General features: G+C 40.8%; 1 protein-coding gene across 3 annotated transcripts in view; it reads left to right on the top strand.

Moving 5' to 3' along the window:
* The first annotated feature begins 545 nt into the window (after nt 1-545).
* Nucleotides 546-16,171, top strand: part of LOC137759326 (microtubule-associated serine/threonine-protein kinase 4-like) — a 206,665-nt gene continuing 191,039 nt past the window's right edge. For 2 of the 3 annotated variants that reach the window (XM_068535437.1, XM_068535441.1), the window contains exons 1-2: nt 546-675; nt 4,623-4,703. In XM_068535437.1, coding sequence (XP_068391538.1) covers nt 629-675; nt 4,623-4,703 — 128 coding nt within the window. In that variant the 5' untranslated portion in view covers nt 546-628. The remainder of the gene's footprint in view (nt 676-4,622; nt 4,704-16,171) is intronic. The other variant, XM_068535440.1, reaches the window with a different exon arrangement.

Raw genomic sequence — 16,171 nt, forward strand, 5'->3', positions numbered from 1 at the left:
AGCAGTTAGTTTATTCCTCTTTCTGATGATTGCCATATATAGAAAAAAAATCTATTTATTTTCATTGGGCACCGATCCCCGTGTCTTTCTTGTGGAACATGACTGATTCTGTTAACTCCACCAAGGAAAGAATAAGCAGAACTTCCTCAGGGCGGCCACGTTCTATTCAGGAGCAGCCCCGGGAGGCGGGGAATAGTTGAGGTTTGCGGAGATAAACTCTTTTACAAGTATGATACTGTTGCTTTGTTACTATTTTTTCCAGTCTGCATGGTGAAAAGGACTTTTCATTTCACTGAGGTGAAAACTGGGTCTGTGAGAGGAGCGACTTTCTTAAAAAAAAAAAAAAAAAACAACCAGAAACCAATCACTTGATATGCAGAGCCGAAAGCCTCATTCCCTTAACGAAATCAGTGCAGTGTGCACTGCCGTTAACCTGAGGAAGGCGGCTGACATCCCTTGATTACGACCGGAGGTGGAAGGACCCAAACTTGCAGGATTCCCCTCCCCCTCGAGAGACTGTTAGTCCAGCCCTTTCTAGAGGTTCGTTTCGGCTCTCTGTCATCACCGGGACGCTAGCAGAGAATATGTGTGTCATGGTTACAATAGAGTGTGGTAACATAGAACAACCATGAAAGCCCAGCGGGAAAGGCTACAGATTCCGGGGCTGACCTTGGAGTAAGTATTGTCTCTCTTTAATATTTTAATGCTTTCTGCATGGCACTCGCTTTCCTGCGACCAATAGCTATTTAGCATTTGTTTGTACTGACAGCCTCAGAGCACTGCAGTGTGAGCTGGAAGGAACATGTCTTAAATGTATGGCATTTGATTTCAGCTGATGTGGAAGCCCAGACCCAGCATTTTGCGTTGCAGTCAGAGGAAGAGAGCTGCTGCATATTTAAAGTTACTAAACCTCAGTGCTGGAAACATCTTAACAGCTCATTGTGAAAGAATGTATCAGCAGGCCTGTGGTGTGTCTGTCTTTTTTTTTTCTTCTCTCTTACTGTTTGTTTATCCCCATGCTGCCTTGCTCTAAAGAAGGGCCTCTGTCTGTCTTGAATAACAGAAGACATTACAATGGATAAGAGTGCAAAAGAAGGGTTATTTGTGACACTCATTAGATGTGATCCATGTTTTATCTGTGCAACAGAATAGTAATGAACTGTAGTACATTTTGCATCCTCTCTGCAGAGTCTCCAGCCACCGCATGCAGTGTGTTTACCTAGTTGAGCTCTGTGTTTGCTTAGCTGGTTTTTTGTTGTTGTTTTTTTTTTAACCCATTAACGCATCTGACTGCCTTTTGATTTGACGCAGCCACGTAAAATGCCCACATCTAATTTGTGGCGAAGGTAAACATCTGTGATGAAGGAAGTGTCAGCAAATTTTTATTTTAAATCTGTTTGTCAAAGATGCAGCAGCTATGAGTTAGTCTGTGCTGGCACACTTAAAATAATAAACAGTACAATAGAAATCTGCTAGAAAAATATAAATATGTCTTCTAACTTGCAGTACAGATATAAAATTACATTTTCATTGAAATATGTGCAACCCAAATCATCTCATACTGGACTCCTTCCAGGAGGAGACTGCAGGGGAGACCTGTACCCAGTTCTGAGGAGCAACTCTTCCTCTTGAACCCTGTAGATGCGTCATACGAGGGAAACTGTTTCCTTGGTTAATAAGTGAATAAAAACATGACATTTCTGAAGTGATGTGAGCACTTTCTCAATCAGTTCTTGCTCTAAAATTATACACTGATTTTTTACTGACAAGTGCTCACTTACAAAAGTTAGAGGGCTCCTACAACCTTCTTGCTAGATGTGGCTTTTAATATAATAGAGATGCAAAGAGTATTTACCCATTGCCTACTGTTTTGTCCCCATCTCCACGCTGGCATTCAGCCTTCCTCACCTATGTGGAATATTTTAGTGGCATGCGTGAATTTTTCTACTTAACCCTCATCTCTCTAGCATTCTGGAAATGCACAGCTCAGATGCCCATGGCTCTGTGTGCCAGGCCCAGGAACTTAGCTTTAACCCCCAGCTTCACTTTGACCTCTGTTTCTGATTGTGCTGCTTCCTTGTTGTCTTCTTTGGCCTTGGTATATACCATTTCACATTACACCTTTTCTTTCTTCTTTGGTATCTCGTCCACATTAACAGGAGATGCTTCAAAGTTACTCTGTAAAATACAAACTCAGTTGTATTCATTGTTCCATCTATAATTTGAAAGACTGAGGTATGCCACAAATTTTATGATGATGCAGGACATAAAGGTCAGCTCAACACAGGGGGTTCCGTGCATTTTGTTTTCATCCCAGGCCACACCCCCTCAGTCTAGGCTCTACCCTGGTACATGTTACTGTGCATCTGAAATAACTTATCCTTTACCTGAGGAGCTTGAGACAGTAGAATTAGAGTATCACTCTTCAGTGTCATTGTCGTGTTAGCATGAAATTCACTTTGAACGTTTTGTTTACCTTGAAATGTAAAACTACTCTTAGGTAGACATAGCTGATTTTACATTCATTCATGGAGAAAGCTAATTCTGCAGTCTTTGAGTAAATTCAGTTTCTTGACACTGCAGAGAATGGTTATAATGGAAAGTCCTATCATTGATTTTATTAAGCGCACATTTAGTGTATATAATTTTATTTATTTGGGGACCTTTTAACAGAGTAACTCTGCAGAACAGCTTTTGGATGTTCTCTCTCATGAGGTATTTCTGTTTTTCTTCAGGAGAGTTTATTCCATAGGGACTGCAGCACAGACTCTTACAGTAGCATATTTTATACTCTGTAGAGGCAATTCAGAATTTTCCATCTGAGTTATCAATAACATGAGGCAGTTTCTGATTCCTATTACAGAAAGTGGAATCCTGGATGTGAGACAGCAAATATATAAGTATTTCAGAAATTAATGGATTTACTAATTTATTCAGAAATTTCTGGCATGTAGATAGCCTATGCCTGGATTTCCGATTTCTGAGAAACTGGGTCTTTTTTTTTTTCTTCCTTTTTTCAATTTTAGTATAGAATTAGGTTCACAGGTACTTCATAGCACACGTGATAACGTATCTCAGCTTGGAGGCATGGAGTGGCTTCAGTGCCTTTACGTGCCTATTTTAGGACCAGAAGGAACAGATAAGACTGTACTTAGACCAAATGATGGCTGTATCAGTGGGCATTCAGGAGGGCTTTCCAATGAGCTGCTAAGTTAGAGTACAGTATGCTTAAGAGCAGCAGCTTTTTGAACGTGCTCTGAATGTATAAGGAAACCAATTCCTTAGTTTACCGAGTACTGGTACCAAACCAGAGAATGGTTTTAGAAGATATAAAACAGATATAAAACGTTACTCTCTTAAAACATTTTATTAAACAAATTGGAGCATTGTGAGCAGTGATTTACATTTTGGTTTAAAACAAATACAGCCAAGTCTCAATTATCCACATAATGGGAAACAAGGATGGCATTAAGAATTTGGGAAGCCTAAATCTGATTCTAGCCACTGTTGCCACTTCTCTGTTCAGTGAAGGGCACAACCAGCTTGAATTAGCCAATACGTCCAATACGTAGCTCAGTTCCAAGACCTCTTTGCCTGAGGTAAGAAAATGCGGTTACGATGTAGAGTCATGGACCAAAGGAGAGGCAGAAGGGTGTAAAGAAACTCATTGCAGTATAGCAGGAGTTTCCAGGGCTCACTTCAGCCTAAGAGTTGGTACTAGAACACTTGGCTAATTCTTATTTTGATTTTGCCATGTGAAAATAATTAGAAATTGACTAGTATTAACTTCATATTTTGATAGATCTGTTGGCAAAATTGTTGCAAGTAAGATATCTGACAAATTTCTTTCCTTTCCTCCCTAAAAGAGAAGAGCCAGGAGGCCAAAGGGAAAAAAGATAAAGGGACTGTAAGCTCACCACCCCATGCTGAATATTTGAGAGTTGGCTGGTGAATATGCTTGGTGGTTTGGATGGGTTGTTGGGAGTAGGAATTATAATGGTCCGTTGATAGATGAACTTGAAAAAACCTCTTTGGAGAGTAAAACACTTTATAACCATATGTGAGAAATTTTGAAGTTACTTATTATGAATATAAGCATAAGAACACTTTTTACCATGAGAATTAGACAGAATGTTGTTGGATATTTTTCACTGCAAAGCACTTAAAAATATGGAAATGTTTGTTGCTTTGCTTTTTAAAAACTACAGTATTTAACCTGAATTTTCATTTCTGTTCTGATAACTACTTCCCTATAGTTCTGCTACAGATTCACCATTGGTTCTTAATCAGAAGTAGAATAGACTCAATATAAAAAACAGCACTGGCTTGACTTTGCAAAAAATCACATGTCGAACATATCTGCCAAGTTGCTCTGTGACAAAGAAGAGGCACAAATAAAAATGGCAGCGGTAGTTTTGAGCATGTAAATTTCAGCAGGAAGCATTGTGCCTGTTCTCTGTTTTAGAGCTAAGAAGGGGCACGTGATTAGATGATTACCTAGTGGTACTGATAGGCATGCCGTGAACATTCTCGCCTAAAGGGAACACAGTCCCTTCAATGAGCTGTGCTAATTTTACTGCCATCCTTTCTCCCACTTGGAATGACATTCTTTTAACTTTCAGTCTCACCCCAAGGAGCCTGAGTCCAACCCCATCCAGCCCAGGCAGTCCCTGTAGTCCTCTCTTCGCTTTTCACTTCTGGAGGTAAGCGCGCTCCAGTGCCTGCCCGGGGCTGCCTTGTCTTCCCTTCCCTTCCCCCAGATCCCACCACGAGTATTTGTAACACTTTGGACCACAATACGCAATAAACAGTTTTTTCTTAACTGTTTTCTTAGTGTTAACATAAAGTAAGGAAACTTGTTGAGCTGTTTACTTGATGACTTACAGGAACACTGAGAAAATGTACTATGCTTGTCCCATTGAGCCTATCTTACTAATGTTTCACTTAGTGTCCAGTGATTAGTCGTTTGTTTGATTCGTGTGTGTGTATTACGTGTGGCTTTCCTTAGGAAATGGTCTGCACTGAATTTCATGAATTTTGATCCATCTTTTATAATGATACCGTTTAGGACAATCTCTAAGAAACATTTTCTAATTCACGTTAGAGTATCATATCTGTTGCCACAAATTATTTTATATCCTGTTATTTACAGGACAAAGTACTTGAATTGTCTAAAAGCATTAGTATTTTTAAATCTTTTTTAGAATTCCCAGTTACATACCCCACCCTCTCACTCATAGGCTGATATAAATTCATTCTTCTCTGTTCCCTAGAGAAATATCTTCAAGGAACTATATTTGCATTTTAGCCTAGTTTGTTACAAGAGTACATAAGAGAAAATGCTGTTACTATTGTATGTATAGTACATACGCTCTATTAGGATTTTCGTGAATTTAGTGTCTGTGGGTAGAGTTGGTCTCCCTGTATCTAACCAGAAAAAATACAGAGTATCCAGCTTCCCCTCACCCTTTTTTAATCCTAAAGGAGAAAGTAGACGCAAACTCTCAGTTGATGGAAAGAGTGATTTAAATGACTTTTTCATTAATGAATACTTTTTATTTCATATATGCAAATGAATGAAGAACTCGCCATGCATGACCAGTTCCTTAAAAGTACTAACTTACAAGCTTTATGCTTACATATCAGTGGGACAACTTAACAAATTTGTTTCGCTCATCTTTCTAAAATAAGACTGAACCAAAATCTGAAGAATTGACTAGGGAAATGAACGAACGACTTTGAACTTTGGTTCTACTCTTCTGCCGATGGGATTATATTTATTATTTTAAAAGTGACTTTCAACATGAAGGTTCCACTAATAGCTTTTATAAAGCACCCCCTGAATATAATAGATCCTAAAGCATAGGAAGAGTTTTCTGACAATCCAGAGAATTCCATCACTCTTGTAATGTGTCTATTTTTGGTAATCCAACCACAAGTAATTGGACTGTCTTCTGAACTTTTTTCTTCAGTGTAACATGACTTTATTAAATGCTCACATTTCCTCTTCTTTTTCCTTCCCGAAGACAACAGGCTATTCGAAATAAAGGTGTTATCAGTAGTGGAGAAGAGAGACTCAGAGTGAATGATGTGGTAGTGCAGAGGTTCTGAAAACTGTTTTTGGGAAGAGATGTTTTTAGAACTGGTGATATTGGAGCTGAACCATGAAAAATGGGGGGTTTCAATGGGGAGAGATGGTTGTAAAGAACAAAACCAGACAAAGAATAAAACAAAGGCAAGGAGGTGAGAGAGTGTGGCACATTGTAGAAATGGTGTGTATGGCTAGAAGATAGGGTGGGTGAGGTAGAAGAAAAGCATGGACTTGTACAGAGTTTGATAAGGACTATTAATTTGGGACCATGCTATGTAGGGCCTTGAACACTGAGCTAAACAGTTTGACTTTCATTTTGTAAGCATTCCAGAGTATTGGAAGATTTTTTTGAAAAAAGGAAATGACCGATCCAAGCTCAGACTGGGAAAATTTACCTTTACCAATCTATTCTTTAGGAATAGATAGGATTTTAGGTAGAAACTCCAATGAGGATGCTGGTACGACATTTCATGAATAACAGGTCCTGGATTAGGACATTTGCAGTGAATTAAATTAAAAATTGCAGAGAACTTGATAGTTGACAGAAAGCTTTCTATCTCTTTCAATGTAATCCACCTGAGACTAGGCAGGACGGAATATTGCTTCTGTTTATAGATGAAGATGCCAACACATTTAGATATTTAACTGGCTTAACTAGCCTAGGATTCAAAATGAAGTCTCAAATCTTTCCACTGTGACTAACTTAAGACAGACACATTGCCATGGGATCATTTATATGGGGTTTAAATTATCCAGTTTAGGTAGACTTTGTGACCTCCTTTAGTCATTTTTATTTCCCCGGTGCCTTTCTCAATGCCTGGAATGTAGTTAAGTGTTTGCAAAATGTTTATTAAAGAATGAATGAATGAGTGAATCGGAAACAGAAGAGGTATTGATTACAGTGCTGCTTATAAATCAGCCACCGTACAGTTGGCTCAGATACAATGGAATTGTATTTCTCACTCACAGAACAAGAGTGTGGAGAGGATCCACTCCACACAGTCATTTAGGGATCCGGGGTAGGGGGGCGGGGTCTTCAACACATGGCCTTTAAGGTTGCCCTGGCCATCATTGCAGCTGGTGGAAAAGGGAAAGAGCACGGGAGATGGTGCATTGCCAGACCTGAGAGTGGCATGCATTACCTTCACTCCCATTCCACTGCCTAGAATTTAGTATTCTACTACACCTAAGGACAAGGAAGGCTGGAAAATACAGCTTCCTTGTGGCCAGGAAACAGAGGAAATGAGTTTGGTAAATAGATAACAATCTTTGTTACAGAGGTTGAAAGAAAGGTGCACACAGTAGGTGTTCAGTGGATAGTTTTGAATGAATGATTGACACTGAGATTTCTAGCATTAACTGAGCAGAACCCAAGAGAGCAGAATTGGAGAGGGAGGAAAATTACAGTAATGATGAGTTTGGTCTTGACCACACTGAGACATCTCTAGGTAGAGATAGCTGGCTGGCCGCCTGGAGTTGGGTGTCTCCAATAGTGTGCCCCCAGATGATGGTCTAATGTGCATGGTAGAGATTCCAAATAGGTTCATGCTGTTACCACAGAAAAGCATTTATTGCATCCCCACATAGACTTTTTTTTCTTCCATTGATTGTGATGGATCAGATTTCTTCTTGTTCCTTTTTTATGAGCGGGGGTTGAAGGTCCGGAGAGAGTGATGGTGGTGAGCATTGACAGTGTCTGTGCCCTTTTGAGGTGCTGACACACAGTTTCTAAATGCGGCAGTGGAATATTCTGTTCCTTTCATGGTGAAGCCCTGGAGGCAGGCTGTGCTGGGATGGGAGTGACCCTCCTACCCTCCGTCTCCATGGGCTTCCTGAGAGTTGCCCTGAAATGAGAGATCTGTAGCTTCTGGGGCAGCTCAGCTGCTGAATGAAATGTAAATTTAGTTGAGTATGTCTCAGGAGTGTAACCTTACACTGCTACGGGGAGGCTACAGCAAGGCACCTTTTGGCTCCTTATGAGGGGAAGAATTTTCTAAGAAAGCTTTCAGAGTGTAGAATGGGCCGGATCACCAGACTATCAGTTTCACACCACTGGAAATCTCCCAGGAAGGCCAAGCTCCCACTTACCTGGAAAGTTGTAGAACAGAGAATTCAACCACATTATTCCCAAATGCCCTTTCATCCTGAAATTCTGCCATTCTTGTTGTCCTGCAGCAGGGCTGGAGAGAGAAAGGCAAAACAGTTTGTCCACAAGCTTAAAAAAAAAAAAAAAAACATGGCCCGAATATCCATTTATCCATACCAATGTGATAGAAAACATCCTAAAAACCTTGAGTGGAATTTATATATGCCTTCCCTTTCTCCCTTCTGAGGCAACCACAGCCACTCAGAATTTCCACAATCCCCAGTACTTAATAAATTTACTTCAATTTAGTGTCTGTTTCATATAATGATGACATCAGTGCTTCATGAGTAATGTGAGTGTGACCCAGGCCAGCTCATAATCTGGGCTGTGATTATTAGGTAGCAGGATTCCAAAGGAAGCTCCCTCATTTTACGTTCTCGGGCTCTTTCTTGGCACCTGGCAGGCCTCGCCTTCAGTAGGGACCAGTAAGTAGCTGGAGGCAGGCTACCGTCCCTCAGGGACCACATTGCTGTAGATAGAGCGATGTTCTTTTGCATTTTCATCACATGCCCCAACTGCTGAGTGGATGGCAACCATTAGAGCATCTGCTGCACTTCCTGCACTCCTTCTATTTATTTAATCCATCCTTTTGTTCACCTCCCCATTTGGTTTCTGGAGTCTTGAGATGGTGGACACACAGCTAGACCAGAGGTAGCAGTGGAGTGGCTCTTCCATTCCTTCTCCTTTCCCCTCCCAAATCCCCATCTCCCTGTTTCAGCTGGGACTGAAATCACACACACCACACAGGTGGTAGGATTCAGTACTAGTTTCAGAGAAGACTGTTGCCATTGTGCCATAAACTTCACGAGGACAAGGATTTCTATTTTTTTTTTTTCACAGATGTATCCACAAAGCCTGAAATAGTGCCTGACACACATAGTAGAGGCTTCCTAAGTGTGTATGGATGGAATGAATGTGATTCCCTGGGACTCCAGCCTGGTCTGATGTTTTTACCTGTGCTCACAACATGGCACACTCTTGCATAGGATGTATGCTTTGGGACTGGTGCTGACACCTTGAGAGGTAGGGCATGCATTTTGATGCTGCCATAAGTATTAAATTATAACCTTCAAAATGTAAAAACTGACCAGGTATTAATTATAAATAAAAGTTCAAGGAGAGAGTAGAAAGGCATTATTATAGAAAGGTAAACCTCAGAGTATATTAGCAACTGTACCTGGCTATGGTGAGGGGCAGAGAAAATGATCTCGAAGTCACGGCAGATGACATGCTGAAGAGGCTAAGTCTCTTTAATGAAAGAGAGTTAAATGTAAGCCCCACGGAGTGGAGCCCTGTCTATTTTGCTACTTCCATCTCCCTGACACCTCTAACAGCACTTGGTATATAGCACATACTTCATAAAATCAATTAACTATTGTCGTTGAAGGTGCTTTGAAGCAGCAAGAGAGTTTTAATTGGGGACTTCGGGGGCTGCTTTGTAAAAACAGAAGCCCTTCCGTGAGTCTGTATTCTCTCATGGTGTGATTCTAGTCTTGCCTAGAGCTGGGCCACTGCTGCCCTTTTTCTGTGGGGCTCCTGTTCCCCAGTTTACTGCAGACCCCACCTGGCTGGCTCCTTTCATTCCTGTTACCTGACCGGCCCTGGAGGAGTTGAGTATGGGACCCCAAAATACTAGCAGTATGGTGCCTGAATCTTGATCACTGCCCCCAGCACATACAAGCTTTGAGACCTTGGGCAAGTCATGAACTTCATGGACCTTCACTGTCTTCACCTACCTTGCCCAAGAATAATAGCTTATAGGCATTTAGTGGGATAAATTTCTATCAGCAAGAATGGGACCTGTGGTGGTCCTAAAGTCGGTAGGAAGGACAGGTAGAGGATTCTTTAGCAGAGGAGGACATTGGGGATGATGGTCACCTAGTCCAATTTTTGCCAAGAGCTTGTCCATTTATCCTGCTGCTGCTGGAAAGGTTACTGGGTGTCCACAGCTGCCTGAATCCCCCTCACTCCACTTGTTGCCATGGTGAGGGGCAGACATCATAAGCATTTACCAAATACATGGCAATATGCTGTGATTTTGTGCCTCCTTTTTTTAATGTCTTCCTTTTTTAAGTTTTTATTGAAATATAGTTGGTTTACAATGTTGTGTTAGTTTCAGGTGTACAGTTAAATGATTCAGTTTTTTTATATATATATTATATATATATATTCTTTTTTTACTTTCTCTTCTGTTATAATTATTACAAGATATTGACTATAGTTCCCTGTGCTATACAGTAGGTCCTTGTTGATTATCTATTTTATATATAGTAGTGTGTATATTTTAATCCCAAATTCCTAATTTATCCCTCTCCACTGCTCCCCTTTGGTAACCATAAGTTTGTTTTCTATGTCTGTGGAGAAAAGGGAACCCTCCTGCACTGTTGGTGGGAACGTAAATTGGTGCAGCCACTGTGAAGAATAGTATGGAGGTTCCTTAAAAAACTAAAAATAGAGCTACCATGTGATCCAGCAATCCCACTCCTGGGCATATATCTGGAGAAAAAACATAATTCAAAAAGATACATGCACCCCAGTCTGATAGCAGCACTATTTACAATAGCCAGGACATGGAAGCAACCTAAGTGTCCATCTACAGATGAATGGATAAAGAAGATGTGGTACATATATACAATGGAATATTACTCAGCCATGAAAATGAATGAAATAATGCTATTTGCAGCAACATGGATGGACCTAGAGATTATCATGCTAAGTGAAGTAAGCCAGACAGAGAAAGACATCATATATAACTTATTTGTGAAATCTAAAAAAGGATACAAATGAATTTATTTGCGTCTCCTTTTCATGGGACTCCTGTAAGTGCGGGAAAGTCAACTGACTACTAAACCCTCTTAGTTTCATTGACTTTGTAGGATGAGCAGGACCATTTGTCTTTTTTATTCTGTTTTCTCCACTTCACTTTGTGAAGAGTATTGAAAAAAATCTGAAGAAGCTGGTACCAGATGGCAATTTTTTCGTAGTCTGCAGACACCAGTTCCGGTGCTTTTGTGAATGTGATGGTTTAATGAACTGCCTCGTGCATCCGTGAGTTTTATTTTTGAATTGTTGTGTAGGACCGGGTCTGTTTAGTGTAGGCACTCCACGGAATGGCTCTGCAAAGCAGAGATGAGCACAGTTGTGAACACTTTGCTGGTCCTGTGGGCGTGGGCTGGGCACAGGTGGGAAAACTGGGGCCTCAGGTGTCACTGGAGGGGTGGCAGGGGAGGCGTGGACAGGCCAGTTAGCGCTCCTCTCGGCTACCGTGGTTTCTGCAGGTGCCACCAGCTGGAGGCTTCTGTTTCTTGGAAGAATCCGAAGAAGGGAGAATGAGATGATGCATCTGTGGTACTCCAAGTGGGGGATAGGTGAGGGGGCAGGGAGTAGACTGATGTGCAGTAATGGGGAAGGGTGAATGTAATAAACTTATTGCAGAAGACGTTTAGGTGCTTTCCTTTGATTTTTTTTTTCTGGAATTTATTATTTTCTGAACTGATAATACAAACTTACCTGTTATAAAGTTATCAAGCCTAGGGGATCAGGTTTTATGAGGTCAGATGGCAAACAGAGCTTTCACGCCCCCCTGGGTCCCTGGAACACGTTAGTCCTTTCAAAGCCTTCGCTTCTGCAGGCGTAGGTGCCTCCATGGCCAGGCCCTGAGAGCCTTTCAGGGGCCTTGGTTTCTGCTGCCTGCCCGGTGCTGTTCTTAGTGCTTCCCATACGTTAACTCCTGTAGTCCTCACACCGGGCCCGTTGAGTCCAGGAAGACGATTTCACATTTGACAGATGTGAAAACTGAGGCCCAGAGAAACAGACGTATCTGTAGTGACCACACATCTCTGTTTGCCCAGGTTCAGTTCAGCTGATGCCTCCTAGCCCAGTGTGATTATCAAAAGTGTCCCCTTTCACTTTCAAGCCCTCCATGTTTGAACAATAAAGTGTAGCCACTTGCCAATGTCTAGAAAGAGGCTTGATCTGGTTCAAACTCAGGCTTCTGGGGGAAGAGCCCTCACTTTTATTCCACAGCATAAGGTTGCACTGTCTACACTTTACTTGAATGCATTCCAGTTTGCAGTCATTTTAAATTTGCATTCCAAGTAGAGAATGCTATTTACAGGGAAGGTGATTTTGTTACTCTGACTGGAGTTCATCTGCTTGCTTCACCGTACAAGTAAATTTTTCAGTCCTCTGTTGAGAGTGTGGTTATGGGGCTGGGGAGCATGTTTTGAAGTGTGGCGCCCTATATTTCTCTTTTTTAAAAAGTTTTATTTTAGACAGAGCTTAAGTGATGCAATGAAGGTTAAATTGATCTCATTTGGAAATCAGGCCATGGGCCCCCAAGGCACTGATATCTACCGCTGCTCTATGCTGAGCAGTCTCTGCCCAGTTCCCTCAGCCAGGGCTGGCCTGCTTCTGCCCTGGGGAGACAGTGTCTCACCATTGCTGTGACGGTCTCAGACCCTTTGAGCCCTATTAGGAGATGTGCCTCTTCAGCCCCACCCCAAGTACAAGGAGCCTGGAAACTTCCTTTGTACCACCCACCATTAGAGACTCATTTGGCCTTCATCACTCAGGAGTATTCGTTATTGCATAGTTTTCCTGGACCAAATATTGTGACTTCTTTACTTAACCAAATTTTGAATTTTGGTTTTAGAATACTTTGAAATTATAGCAGTTATCTTTCAATTACTAGATCATCTTGGGGCAAATGAAAAAAGTTCTTTGCTGTGTGTGTGTGTGTGTGTGTGTGTGTGTGTGTGTGTATGGGGAGTGCTGCTGTATGTTCCATTTTGTTACTGCATTGCTTTGAGACTAGGAAAAAGACATTTCACGTCATTTTTCAAAACTTATTTCCTACACTTAAAATGTGGCTACAACCATTAAGACCCACCCTGTTGATAAGAGAATTAAGTTGTGATATTCTTTGAAAGCGAAAGATGGTGATGACAATGTGAAGCTCAGAGGCGTCTCAGTAAGAGGAGTGATACAAATGCAGAATTAAAAAAAAATTTCTCAGGTTTCTCCAGCAGTAAATGGGGATAATAATAATACCTCTTGGAGGTGTTATAAGAATTAATTAGATAACGTTTGTGAAAAGTTCCAACCTGAGCATTCTGTTTTGTTATTATTATCTTCATATTGTTCTTAGAAACCTGGCATTCAAAATGAACTGCAAAACCTGACCTTTGTATCGAGGATGTTGCATATGCTAATGAACATGACAATGATGACATATTATGAAAATGGGACAGCTGTACTCGTGATCCCAGGTGAACAGGAGATGAGCTCAGTTTCATGGGTTCTTATGCTATTCTACTACTTTTTCCATGACAGTATGAACTGCTACTATTCAATGTGAACTATTACTGGGTCCAGTCAGTAAAACAATATGGGGATACTCCAAAGTGAGAGAACATTTATTTTCCTAAAATGGTATTGGAATTGTTTTTCTTTTCCTCTTTATGTAAAATATGAACTTGGCTCAATCTTAAGTTCTGAGTCAAAAAGTCATATCCCTGGATTTCTGTAGCAGCCTCCTATCTTTCCCCCCCCCCCCCCACCGCCACCACGCCGGCTTCAGTTCAGCTTTTGTCCTCCTAGGCTCATTCTCCATCAAGCTGTCAGATTGGTCTTTGTCGTGTCAGTCACTTCTCTGCTCAGAGCCTTCCAGTGGCTGCCCTCCCATCTTCCATGACCCGCTTCCTGCTGCCTCTCACTCATTCCCTGCTGGCTGCATTGGACTCTGCTTTTTCGTGACCACTCCAAGCGTGTCTGTGTCACGGCCTTTTTGTCTCCTGTTCCTAGAGTTTTCTCCCCTACCCTTTTAAAAAAATTCCAAGCCTATGAAAAAAGTTGGAAGAATGGTACAGTCAAGACCCATGTTCACCTTGATTCATCAGTTAACACTTGCCACATTTGCTTTATCTTCCTGCTTCCTTCCCTTTTAGCCCATATATATATTAAAAGAAATGGGGGTTTGTTTGTTGGTTTGTTTGTTTTTGCTGAACCATTTGAGAGTAATTTGCAGACATTCAGACATTTTACCCCTAAATACTCCAATATTTATCTCCTGAGAACAATTACATTCTCCTTAATAACCATAACATCATTATATCATTATTTTTTTTTAACATCTTTATTGGAGTATAATTGCTTTACACTGGTGTGTTAGTTTCTGCTGTATAACAAAGTGAATCAGCTATTCACATACATATATCCCCATATCTCCTCCTTCTTGCATCTCCCTCCCACCCTCCCTATCCCATCCCTCTAGGTGGTTACAAAGCACCATCACTAATCATTAGAGAAATGCAAATCGAAACATTATATCATTATTATACTCCCAAGTTGAAAATGATTACAATATTATCTGATATGCAGTCCATATCAAATTTCTCCAATTATCCCCTTAAAAGTTCTTTAGAGTTGTATTTTTTAAATCCAGAATCCAGTTAAAGATTATATATTCCATTTAGTTGTCATATCTCTTTAATCTCCTTTAATTTAGAACACTTTTAGAGTTTTTTTTTTTTATCTTTTCATAATATTGACATTTTTCAAGAATACAGGACAACTATTTTGTTGACTGTCCCACAATCTCAGGTTGTCTGATGGTTTCTTCATCATTAGATTCAGGTTAAACATACTTGAAAAGATCAGGTGAAGATGTCTTACCCATAGCATCATATTGCGAAGCCCCAAATCTGGTGCCTCCCAGACCTTTCCCTTGTGGTTTTATGCCTTTTGGTTTATTAAGTAATCTCTGGAGCAGCATTTTGAGTTCACATGAATATCCTTTTCTCAACAAAATTTTACCCAATGGTTTTTACATTCATCAGTGACCTTGCTTAACTCAGTTATTATATTGCCGTTTGTCAAATGGCAATTTTCTAATTCTGTTATTAGCTGGTGTTTTTCTGTTACAGAAGAAATTTTCCTCCTTTCTTTCCCCCTATCTTTAGGAATGTTATTTTTAATTCATGCATTTTTTTGAAGAATAAAATAGATAACATATATTTGGTGTGTAATGATATGTGACCACCATTCCTCTTTTTGTTGGTCAGGTTGTCCCCAGATCAATCAGAGGGAAGCCTTTCAAGCTGACTCCTGGGTTCTTTAGACATTATCCTATTGGTCTTTGAGCAGTGCATTTTCTGGTACAACAAGCTATTCTAGCTGATCGGAACAGCTAGAGGAACACTGCCCCTCCTGGTCCCCAGTCACCTGCTCTCTCCTTCACTTAATGTCTGAACTAAATGTTAGTGCAACAGAGAGGCCTTCCCCACCCCTCGTGGAGAGCCCCAGCCTGCTCCCCCAACCCTGCTTCATGATGTTTCCACTCAATATATAACATTTGTTTGTTTGTTTGTTGTTTATTTTACCCAACTGGAACGAAACTTTTAAATTGACGACGATTTGCCTATTTTGCTCACCACTGGGTCCCTAGTGTTGGTACATAGTGCGTCCTCAACAAATATTTGTTGGAAAAAAATGAGTGAATGGATTTACCCCCATCTTGAGCCTGCATCAAGCTCTTCCAGATTGGAAGCTGCTGCTTTTCTCCTCTTGACACTGAGACAGATCAGGCTGCGTGGAGTTCACACTCATTCGTCTGGCGTTTATGGCAATTTTACTTCTAGTAGCTCTCCCGCCTTTGGATTCTGGTGATAGTTCAGAACGATTTTCACTAACAGTGCGTCACAAATGACACTCAATGCAAGGCACTTGGCAGTAACAGTGGAAGCATCTACAATGCCATTCCTTTTTCCCCAGCTTCTCTGAACAGAAGGTCTGGCTATTTTAGAAATAAAAAATGAGACACTTGACACTATGTTAGAATTTTTACATGGGATCTAATGCTGGGAACTAAAAATTAAATAGAATAAGGGCTTTATTTTCTATATGAACAAATAATACCTTAAAAACCTTCATGG

Source organism: Eschrichtius robustus, chromosome 2 (genome assembly GCF_028021215.1).
Source record: "Eschrichtius robustus isolate mEscRob2 chromosome 2, mEscRob2.pri, whole genome shotgun sequence".
In the NCBI taxonomy this organism is placed as follows: Eukaryota; Metazoa; Chordata; class Mammalia; order Artiodactyla; family Eschrichtiidae; genus Eschrichtius; species Eschrichtius robustus.